General features: G+C 38.4%; 1 protein-coding gene across 1 annotated transcript; it reads left to right on the plus strand.

Annotated features, from left to right (window-relative positions):
- Positions 1–2741: 2741 nt before the first annotated feature.
- Positions 2742–9954, plus strand: LOC121313869 (tumor necrosis factor receptor superfamily member 6B-like). The gene is made up of 4 exons (XM_041246649.1): positions 2742–2808; positions 5017–5407; positions 8367–8549; positions 9276–9954. The coding sequence occupies exons 1-4, from the start codon at positions 2794–2796 to the stop codon at positions 9611–9613; spliced, it is 927 nt and encodes a 308-aa protein (XP_041102583.1). The 5' UTR covers positions 2742–2793; the 3' UTR covers positions 9614–9954.
- Positions 9955–12502: the final 2548 nt, after the last annotated feature.

Raw genomic sequence — 12502 nt, forward strand, 5'->3', positions numbered from 1 at the left:
AAACTTTTCTTCATTTTTACCTATAACCGGACAGCTATGCTGTCTACCGGTAACAAAACACATAAACATTTTAAATACCTTTCTTTAATGTTCCCACAGGTCTCCTTTCAATCCTTAGCCTTCACACACCCCCTCTTCTGATTGGGAACAAAAGAGCTTATACATAGCAGACAATCCCAGTAATGATCAATTTACACCATGTTACTCAGTCAGCACAGGTGTGCCAGTTTCAGTTGCCCAGCACAATGCATGCTGGTAAATGTAGTCTTGGCTTCAGGCTCACGACTACATTTTCCTCTGCACCCAGGTAAAAAGGAAAAATACTGCACTGGGTTTTTGAGCTGTTATACCTCCCATCTATTATTCTTCTGGCCACTATACTACAAGACACACAGTACACCTTCCCTATACCAGGACAACAAATATGGCATATGTAATGCTATCAGTAAGGTGGAAAATCAGCTCAGCATTACCTACATCCACTGTAAGCACAGACACACTGATACACATGCCTCTCTATACTGTACTAATTCCTTGAATTAAAGAATGTCCAAAACAAGTTTCTAACAACTGAATGTGTGCCTTTCAAAAACTTCAATGGCTACTGCATGTTTACAACCAAAATAGAGGTAGCATCAGTGGCGGCATTTGTCCCGTGTCAGCCCCATGCAAAGCTTGATTCACTACCATAACATGACTTTCAAACAAGGCAACAACGACACTATTAAATATATTGCATTTTACTACAGAAATCGCAAAAAACACTTACAGAGACAGTTAGAAATTAACCTTTTGTGTTTTTGCAGTGGCAAAGTCTGCAATTCTAGATGAATAATAGTTTTCTGCAAATCTGGTGCCCTAGTCAAACATTCCTGCGACATTGTAGAAAGTAAGTTTTTAATTAATTGCATGTTCAGGCAAGAAAAGCTTCTCTCTCCTGAGGCTACTGTGACAGGCACAGTCAAAAGCAGACGCAAGGCAATGCTGATGAGGCTCAGCAAATTTCCCCTGTAGATGTAGTCAGGCATTGGAGGGAAACACATTTATTTGTGTTTGTTTTCAGGTTCATTCAAACACACAGCGCGCATGCACTTATACAGGCATTCTCCTGAAGTTTGCACGAATGACAGCACGCGCACACAAACTTTATTTTTACTGTGTCGAAATGAGTTGCTTTTTAAATGACTTACCGTTTTTAGCTTAAATCGCAGGTTATATGATTTCACACACACTGACATAAAATTGCACACGACATTAAAACGCTACATGTTGTGATTTCTGTTTATTGCTTTGGTTATAGATTTTTTTTTTTTTTTTTAAATGTAGAATGGCTAATAAGTCATTCATTCTGGAATATAAGCTTTTCTATAGTAACTGTGCCATGACAACATGGGGCCCCTTGCAGCCTTAGGGCCTCATGCAATTGCATGGGTTGCATGTGCATAAAACCACTGCTGAGCACACTACCATAGAAATGTTATTATTCCTGAAAACAATTCCACGTGACCATTTTTTACCATGACATTGGATTACTTCAAAGTGCCTTGCCAGTGAGTCTCATTTTATATGATAAGTAGTGCTGACAAATATCCGGATACAAAAATGAGATGTTCGTATTCGCTAGAAATTACAAAAATACCAGTTGCAGAAACTATCATCATCTATGGTTGCTAAGGAATAAAAACAAAATAAACATGTCTGCTGATGCCAAAATGTTGTGTTGCTGGTGCTATATAAGGTGCCCTTGAGCCACAATATATCACTGGGTAAGTCTACCAGACATACTAGACATAGCAAGGCACATGGGGGCGCAGGATTCAGGGTTTGTAGACATAGGAATCATACACTTCCCACATCATATACCATAGATTTATTTTTCTAGCCCACCGTGGGCTGCAGAACCCATTCCTTAACCTGCTGCTTTTACAATGCAGCCATTATACATAACCCCTAAAGATTTCTGGACCTAGTTCTCTAGGGAGGATCACCTGATAGCTATGAATAAATTCAGCAAGGTACTCTGAACCTTACCAGCATTCATCAGTGATGACTAATTGTTCCTAGGAACCATGATAGCTCTTCGTGGTCAGGTGATCTTTACATTGTGGTGGTATTTCCCTAACAATGACTTCCTTCAGCTGCTGATAATTGACACAAAACTGTAGTTCCCCGTTATTCTTTTAAACTTGAACAACTAAGGGGAATTTTCTCCCTAGCTTTTAAATTAACAGCTCCAAACCGTGTCAAAAATTAATCCCAAGAACAGCATTTTGACAAGCAAAAACTCATGTTTGAGGGTCAGTGTGTCAATCTCACCAGGGTCACCCAGACCCCCCAAACTCTTAGATTTTCCACCATTACCTGTAAATACTCTACTTTCATAAATGTGCAAGGTTTCAAGTCCATGCCTATAAAGCTCTATTTCTCATGGACACCGGTGCTCTTGTGTCAAAACAAATATAAATCATAACAAAACAAAAAAGGTGGCGATGGCAACATGGTGCACCTCTACTCTCATATTAATGGTGTAATTTCCAATCATTAAGGTTAAAATAAGTGTCCGCTTTCTTTTTTGTATCTAGCAAGATGAAATTAAAACTTTTTTTCTAAACTGTATTGCTACATGTTTTTTCTGTGTAAGTGTGATATGTGCCCCTGACATTTAGTGAAACTAAGCTATTGCTTCTGCCTGAATGATATTTGATACACAGCATGTGCTCTGCTTTGTGTGTTCAGTCTGGTGCTATCTGGTTTCAGAGTACCACACAACTTCAGGAGGAGAGACTGGAAACTATGTTTAACACAAAGGTGAGTTCGAATGCAACATTGCTGTTAAATGTTGTTTCTCATTGTTACATTTTGTTGATCTTTAAGGCAACAGATTTATTCACAGTATTTTATTTTTCAATTTCTTGTACGAATTAAACTATTTTTTTTTTTTTTACATAAATGGTATGGTTTGTATAGATTACACTATGTAATGATGTCCAGCAATGGTATTCACAATTTTTTCTATGCATTCACCTTATTACAGACTTTTTATACAGTTACTAATGTTATAAATAAAGTACTTCTATTTGACCAACAGTAGATCTGCAAGCTAGTATTGTTCATTTCGAACACTGTATATGTAAGAGGGTAAACATAACACTGTGTAACAAAAAATTATTTTTTTTGTTCCTGAGTAGTAAGTGTTATTTCCTAATTGCTTACGCCTCAGAAGTATAGAAAATGGCTATTATTCCCCACAAACTTTGCTTTTGTGACCAGGACAGTGATATTTCAAAATATCACTATTTCCAATAGGAAAACGGGCAAATGTTGAAAGATGACTACAAAAGATTTAGAAGTGAGTAGTTTTTCGAGATTTACGATTATACTGTAAATACAGTATAATCGTAAATCTCGAAAAACTACTCACTTCTAAATCTTTTGTAGTCATTTTTGTATTACTTTAGTATAAATACATGTTAATTTGGATTCATATGTTGTTTTTTTCTGACTTTATGTGAACAAAAAGACACACATTTGCCCATTTTCCCATTGGAAATAGTGATATTTTGAAATATCACTGTCCTGGTCACAAAAACAAAGTTTGTGGGGAATAATAGCCATTTTCTATACTTTTGAGGCATAAGCAATTAGGAAATAACACTTACTACCCAGGAACAAAAAAAAAATTTTTTTGTTACACAGTGTTATGTTTACCCTCTTACATATACAGTGTTCGAAATGAACAATACTAGCTTGCAGATCTACTGTTGGTCAAATAGAAGTACTTTATTTATAACATTAGTAACTGTATAAAAAGTCTGTAATAAGGTGAATGCATAGAAAAAATTGTGAATACCATTGCTGGACATCAGGTACTTGACTAAAACACTTTCATTTGTATTTTTAAAGACTGTGAATGTACCTACAGTGTACAGTGTGATAAAGCTTTGTGAAAGTATTGAGAACTGTCCTGGAAAAAAACTTTGTGAGTAGAGACATTAAGAACAAAGAGAAAGATCTTTGTTAGATTTAGTCAGATAAAATAACCCTTTATTATTCACCACTGGACAGTTGTTTCAGACATAATGTATGTATTTATTTGTGATGAAAACTGGTAAAGGTATGCTTTAGTAAGAATAATATTTTCACAATTTCAAGGCTACAGTGTATGGAGGTATCTGTTCATATGACAAACATTTCACATAATTTAGTTATGGGGATATGGTTTTTCTTGATACTGATAGTTCTAATTTTAAATTTCAAACTGTGGCGGGGGTTCACGTTTTTAATAAAACGCTTTTTGTTTTTTTGTTTCTTCACACTGTATTTGCCACTGAGTGCTCCTTTATGAGAAGTGCTGAACTGTTTTGTGATGCATGTAAATATGCGGTATCTGTATCATTTTGCGATGCAGTAGACCTGTATAATAAAACTTGCATTTACACCTTAAACCACTTTTTAGTGAATAGAAAAATCTGGTTTTCTGATTTTTTGTAAATACGGATGTGAAGTAGAAATGAAAGTAGAATTCAGGTATTTAAGTTCAATATTTTTTTTTAACTCATAATGTATATTTGAAAAAAAAATATTACATTTTTCTAATAGTACAGAAATTAGTGCATATTATTTTATTTAATATCTTATATATTTTGGAACGTACAAATCATTTTTTTATTTGATTATTATGGATTATATATGTACTCATTTGCATACTTGAATATGACAATTATATTGGTATTCATTCTGGTTTGAATACCAATTTGAATTAAATATATTTAAACTCTATTTTTTTATTTAGACATGTACTTAAAATAACTGTGGTAATCTGGCAAATGTTATAATTTACTATGAATGTTTTAATTTAGTCTCAGTGCTATTTGAGGGCTGTTTTTAAACACAGACCTTGTTTTCATAAACATGTCATTAAAAGGAAAAATAGTATTTATGACAAGTTATTACAGGGTTCAGAGAGTTATGCATTCATTTAACTAAAGAGTTATCACTGTGTACACTTCTTCACAGTTGCTGATCACACTGGCCCTATTCTTTGAGGCTAACCATGCAGAGCAGCTGCTTGAGATTAAAATGGAAACTTATCTTCGCAAGGATCCAGTAACAGGAAAGACACTTACTTGTAATCGCTGCCCACCAGGACAACACCTACAAAACCATTGTACAGCCACTCGTCAGACCATATGTGCTCCCTGCTCAGAAAACCATTATACCCAGTACTGGAACTATATTGAAAAATGTCAGTACTGCAACAATTTCTGCATGGAAAATCAGTTTGTCAAGAAAGAGTGCAGTCCTTTTCACAACCGAGTTTGTGAGTGCAGAAAAGGCTATTACTGGCACTTTGAGTTTTGCATTAAGCACAGTGAGTGCCCACCTGAATATGGCGTCAAAGTGGAAGGTAATTTGTATTGTATTATTATAATTTTTTTTATATACTACTTTAACTGCAGCAGTTCTGACTTCCTGACCTTCTTTCTTGCCCTGACTACTTCAAGCTTGCTGTACATGTTGAGGGCTATCACGTAAATGTAATCATGTACTACTCCCCCACCCTTCTAAAAAGAATAACATTACAAATACAGTTCACTTAAACCAAAAAGCTGGATATGTAGGCTACTGTAAAGAGGTACTTAGCCCAGTGATGCCTGTAAGTAATTCTTTTTTACACAAAAATGTATAATAAGGTCAAGACACACAACCAGCTGAACCCAAAAGTTGTATTAGCAAGCAGGCATTTGAATACTGCTATGTCCAGCATAACTCAGCCATCTAGAATGCAATTGGACTTCTCTGAATCGGACCAGAGTGCATACAAGCATAGTTCTAAAAACAGAGGAGAAGGCGATAGCTCCCCCATTTGGCAGTTACTTGTATAACATCAGGACTAGAAATAACTTTCCCAGTGCACAGTGGCTTGTTCTCTAAAACATAATGTTGGAGATAATAATAATAATAATAATAATAATAATAATAATAATAATAATAATAATAATAATAATGGTGAAGCTATTTCCACAGCATCTCTGAAAATTCGTTTGGTCATCCTGAAATATATAGACGCATTCTGTAATATGTATCTCTCTTGTTACTGTTCCATTTTTCTAACAATCTGTGGTCGAAATTGCAGTTTTTCAGGGATTCAACTGATACATCTGTCTGCTAGATTAGGGGAATTTTAAGTGGTTCAAAGGTATGCCGATTGTACTGTGAGTGGAATACGTTATCATAATGTATGCACTTACCTTATTCTTTTCACAGAATACATTTTTTAGGTCCAGCCTCAACAATGTATGTATTAATTTACATCACACCATTTAGCGTTAACCTTTACAATTCTTTTGGCGAGAGGTCTTGTCTCTTTAGTTTCTGGATGAATCCAGGAGCCTGTTTTGAATGAGCACAATACTGCTGTTTGTTGAAAGAGCCTCAATATTTAGAATTTGGCATTCAGAAGGCAAAATAAAAACAACTGTTGGCAGTAAAATGTTGTAATTTCTTTAAATGTTAGCCTGCGTAGTTCAGGGGGCGTGCAGCAGGGGGCTTCCAATTTCCTGTCAATTAGTACGTATTCTCTATTTAAGCCCTGATCACTTGCACCTTCGCTGTCTAGTGTTTCGTTTTGAATCCTGACCGGTAGTGGTACCTGTTACTCTGCTTAAAAAAAAATAATAATAATAATTCTATGAAGATCATTCTTCAAATATATTTTGACAACCGTATCACGGACTGGTCCCGTTCCGACCCAGATCTCTTCAGCCGTATCTTTAGCGGCATTCGCGCCAATGCCTGCAGCGTGTGCACCTCCAAGGCGCACGCCACCTATTTATGCCCTAAGGCCTCCCTCCTCTCCACCCTCACTTCCAGAGCAGGCCTCACTCCTCAACTCCACCCTCTCCTCCGAGCAGGCCTCCCTCCTCTCCTCCACCCACTCCATCCTCGCAGACCTCTCTCCCTCCTCTCCATCCTCGCCTCCGAGCAGGCCTTCCTCCTCTCCACCCTCGCCTCCAGAGCAGGCCTCCCTGCTCGACCGCCCCCACAGCCTGATCACGAATGTGGGGGAGCTGGTCCTCCTCTGCAGTGGATTCCTACATTAATTCATCCTTCGCTGATATAGTTGCTGCTCCTTCTAAAAATGCTAGCATGCCTGGCGTGGGGGCTATCTGTCTGCCGGGGCCACTAGAGGTTTTCCCCTAATCAGCTTCAAGGGGTTTTTTCCTCTCCACTGAGCAACAGGTAAACACATAGTCACATCCTACTAAATTATTAACCATCCCACTGTTTGTCCCATTTGTCCTTCTGGTCTTTTGTTTGTTATGCGCTGGCATGTGCTGCCTTTTGTTCATCTCACGGTGTGGGAGATTTCGTGAGGAGCCGGGGGTCCATCCTTTGCGGGGCAAGTGAATCTCACTTCCCCGACCTCAGGGCTAGGCATCAGCCTCCCTTTTCCTTCAGGGGGGTTCTCACCATATGAGTCAGAGCGGACCCCCGGCCACACTCTGTTCTTTCGCAGCTCCAGCGTTTATCTTGCCTCACTCAAGGCTCTGTTCCATACTCTGTCTCAATTCAGGACGTGGCTACTCCGTGCTCAAGTCCCATACTAACCTCTATGCCTTGTTCTTATTTCAGGTCCCAGGCAGCGTGAGAGCCCCTTTACAGAAGTCTCAGATGCTGGGTACCTCTCCCTCTCTATCTCCTTTCGTGTCCCGGTCTTCCGGGACCGTCTTCCTCCCTAGAGGCGGTTCCCCGAGTCATAACCCTTGTATGTGTTTTCGGTTGCTGGGTCCTTTGCCCCTGGGCTGTGTCTGCATCGCCACCCTCAGTCAGTGACCATTTTCTATATCCTGTCTTCGGTTGCTGGGTCCTTCGCCCCTGGGCTCGTGTCGGCATCGCCGCCCTCAGTCAGTGACCATCTTTCTATCCGGTTTCGGTTGCTGGGTCCTTCGCTCCTGAGTTGTGTCGGCATCGCCGCCCTCAGTCAGTGACCACCTTCTATTCTAGCTTCCATGTCCAGCTTCGCTGGTCTGCTACTAGAGTGGGCCTTGCCTGCTCTTCTATCCTAGGTCCGGTCCTTTCTAGCCAGCACTCTGTCCTACTTATCGCTCCCTTCTGCTTCTTCTGCCCTATCCTTACACCCCCAGCTCATGCCCCGTGAACTACATGATGTCAAATAAAAGATCAAAGTTATATTCATATAGTATTTTTTTTTTTTTTTTAAATGATGCCTCAATCCTAAAATTCTGGGGTGATGCAAGACGTTTGGCCATAGCTGTACATTAAGAACTCTGACACCTTAAACATATACAAGATATTCAAAGGAAAATACCGTTTGCTAACTTCATTTTATTTTCTGTATCTAGGCACGCCCCACAAAGACACAGTCTGTGAGAAATGTCCTCCAGGATGGTTTTCTTCTGTGAGTTCCAAACATGAGAAGTGTCTTAAACACACTGACTGTGAGTCCTTGAACCTAATACAGATCGTCAGTGGTACTGGGTGGCATGACAACCTGTGTACGTCATGCACAGACCCCAAAGCAACAGGTATGTTTCTATTCAAACCTACTAATGCATCATTTTTAGAAATCTGGAACCCTACCTTAGTTCTGTTGAATTTTGATTGTAGTTTTGACTAAACTTTCAACAGTCTTAGATACATGTAAATAAAAACATGCTTAATGCATATGGGACTGGAAAAAAATCAGATCTAAATTTACTCAAGCATAAGAGATATGACACCCAATTTTTTGTTACTTTTTATTTTCATTTTGAAATTGGTATACATTGGTTTAGACGATATGACCAAGAGAAGGTGTTACAGAACACCCTGCAATGTTTACAAGAAAAAAATGACTTTACAGCAATATATTTTTAAAGCATAATCCTGATTATTTTTACATTTACATTTACACATCATTGATCAAGAGGGAACAAGACCTGGATGCACTACAATTTTTAAAAGACAAAATGATCTTTCTCCTGGTGAACACTCACACGTAAAAGTTGAGATAAGTATTCCATAGGTGACCTATGATTTGTGAAAAGAAATATCAAAATAATCAGGATGATGTTATGCATTTCTTGTAAGATCAGCAGGGTGTTCTGTAACACTTTAAGGTACCAGGATGCAGCTTAGTGTTGCTTTTGAAATGTTCTCATCACAATAAAAGGGAGACCAGTGTTAATGTTATTAAAACTAATGAGGGCACTTTTCTGGAAAACCTGAAGTGTGTATAATTAAATAACAATATAAAAATGTTTATTGTTTAGGTGGAAGCACTTCACATGAAGAAATCCTTGCTCTTTTTTTTGATCGCCAAAACCTGAACCGTAAAAAAGTGATCAGATTTGGAAGAAAACTTTTTCATCAGAAGGCACAGAATATATTAAAAAAAGCTGGAAACATTTCACCACAAAAGCTCATGATGCTTTATATTAAAGAATGGAAGTCTGACCAAAATACAGCTGGCAATACATCAAAGGAGTTTCTGGAAAAGCTGAGAGAAGCAAAGCTCACAAAAGTTGCACACCGATTACAGAAGAAATTTCATATGAATGGACATGAGAAAATGCAACAGAATCTTTGCACAATTTCTAATCATATATAAAAATGTCTAGCATTTTTCTTCAGACACACATAAATGTGTCTTTCTGTTAACCTGTCACACTTTCTACATATAGAGAGAGACGTGCTGTTTCAATTGTGATTATTATTATTATTTTTAGCACAAATTATTTGTATTATATTTTATATATTTCTACGTGTTGTGGCATAGGGAAAGCTTGTCTGTACTGTAAAGGGTTAGCTTCCAGCAGTGCTTACAAAGGTACCACGAAATGTTCCTGTCAGGATCATTGGGGAAGTCAACACCTCAGGTCATTTTTTTTTTTTTTTTTTAAGTAACAAAAACGCTTATTCAATGCCAACCATGAACTACTTTAGATGTGTAACGGCTGTAGTATAGGATACTGACCTTAGGTTTAGGGTTTCGGTGTAGGGAGAGGATTATTCATTGTTTTATTAACAATAATATGATAACCAATCAGAGTGCAGTGTCCTGACACAAACATTTGGTGGCGCCTTTGTAAGGACAGCTAATTTACAGACAAACTATATACCTCCAGAGTAAGGATTACGAAGAAGGGGCTACATCCATGTATGTTAGTCAATAAAAGTTACCTCAGTGTGTTGCAACCTGGCGTCCGTCTCCATGCTTGAGCCCATAAAAGCAAATTCCGCTTTCCAGAGGCACAGTGCACTTGCTCGGTGAGTCTGACTGAGAGAAAAAAAAAAACAGGTTTTGAGAAAAAAAAGTAAATAAAACAGTGCGCACGTGTGCAAGCCAGTTGTGTCTGTATCGTCTCTGTATACGGCTCTTTAGTGCTTTCCTCACAAATACTTACTTCTTTTGATATTGTTGATACTCTTTCAAATTGGGATTAACAATAATTTGTGTATTGGTGTCTTAAAAACCAAACAAGATTCAAACCTGTGATGTCAAAGCAAGTTTCTCTCTAAATTCACGCTCAGATTTTATTATAATTTGTTTGAAAAGTATATATAAATGATTTAAAATGTATTTTTAAACAAGAATACTAGTAGTTGACAATATTAATAAAAAATACATGAACTAGTTGGTACAGATTTATTATTATGCTGTACATTTTAAGTTGTGCTTCGTTGTTCTCAGCAGTATACAGTAGCATAATAAACAATTAACAATATACATGCAAACATGATCCAATAACATGTATATTCACAAATTATGGTGTTTATTTTTTATTAGTAACCTATTATTTGGGCAGTTTCCTACAAACCTGCATGTCTTGCCATTTAGGGACAAGCAATACATAAAGTCGACTAACAAAACTGCAGTTTTCTCTTTCTCAGAAAGTTTCAGAATTGTGGTTGCAGTCTGCAGCACAACACTAGACCATGCTGTTTACTTTTTTATTATTATTTATATTAAAAAATGACCTCTTACTATTTAATTTAGAGAGGTTTTAAAACACACTAATGCCTTTTGCCATTAACTCCCCTGCTTGTTTAGAACCACCTAGCAGCGGATGTGACTTCACACTAAAGAAGCATACTAGAGAGAGAACCAGCAGCTGCGTTGCTAAGCAACCTCCTCAGAGTTGGCTGACTGCTAAGTCAAAGTGCCACTTGAAAAAAAAAACAAGCAATTACAATAAACAATATGTAAAATTGAATTAAATAAATAAACACAAAGTAAAATATAATGGCATCAACAGCAGTACAGATTTCACCTCCAGAAAAGTTTGACTTCTCTACTTGTGATTGGCCAAAGGGAATCATGCGGTTTGAACGTTTTCGTCTTGCATCAGGACTTAATGAAATGCCTGAAGAGTATCGGGTGAACTCTTTACTGTACACAATGGGGGGTGATGCCGATGACATTGTGTGCATCCTACCTCTTCTTGAAGAAGACAAGAAGTATGAGCCAGTCAAACAAGAACCTGATCAGCATTGTATGGGAAAGCACAATGTCATTTACGAGAGGGCAAGATTCAACATGAAGCGACAAGAGCCAGGTGAAAGTGTAGAAACATTTATCACAGCAGTACACACTTTGGCGGAGCATTGCAAATTTGGTGCCCTTTGAGAGGAGTTGATTCAGGACAGAAAGCTCTCTGAATGCCTTCAGCTTGACCCAGACTTCACGTTAGCTAAAGCCAGACTGCGCTTTGCAGAATGAGACAGCCAAGAAGTAACAGACACTATTACACAGAGGTTCAACAGAGAAGCCATCTATGCATAATGTGGATGCGATAGGATCAAAAACCAGTAGAGGGCAGATGAGTCAAAAAAGCTATGGTTCGCAAATAAACCCTGAATACAAACCCCACAGCATGTCACGCTCCACACAATCAAGACAAGAGTGTGGGTGCTGTGGTGGCAGAAGAAAGCACCTGTGGAAAGACTGCCCTGCCAGAAATGCTGAGTGCTGTAGATGCCATAAGAAGGGACACTATGCAGTGGCGTGCCACTCCACTCGTGCCATGGACAAAGTTTCAGAAGGTAACCAGTCAAAATGGAATGACGAGGATTTTCGATTTATTGATGAAGTAGCAACAACTACAGTGAAAGAATGGACTGAGCAAATTTTCTCAAATGGGGAAAGGCTGGAGTTCAAGCTTGACACAGGAACAACAGTTACCGCAATCCCAGCAGGAAAGTTTAAACAGGATTTGTGGTTTCATGATTGTCAAAAGCACTACACTTTGTACACAGGATTAAGGAGCTTCAGGAGAATTTCCAGGCCAATTGTGGACTGCGGAAACTTGAGGAGCCCTACAAAACTGAGCTTGAGCAAGGAGCAACCACTTATGCTCTGTCAACGCCTCTCCTTGTTCCAATCCCTCTGAGGGACAAAGTCTGAGACGAACTTGACCGGATGGAAAGTATGGGAGTAAATTCATAAGTGAAACAGCCCACTGCTGGGATGGTGGTGGTGCCCAAGGTCAACAGCAGA

Source organism: Polyodon spathula, chromosome 4 (assembly GCF_017654505.1).
Source record: "Polyodon spathula isolate WHYD16114869_AA chromosome 4, ASM1765450v1, whole genome shotgun sequence".
Classification (NCBI taxonomy): Eukaryota; Metazoa; Chordata; class Actinopteri; order Acipenseriformes; family Polyodontidae; genus Polyodon; species Polyodon spathula.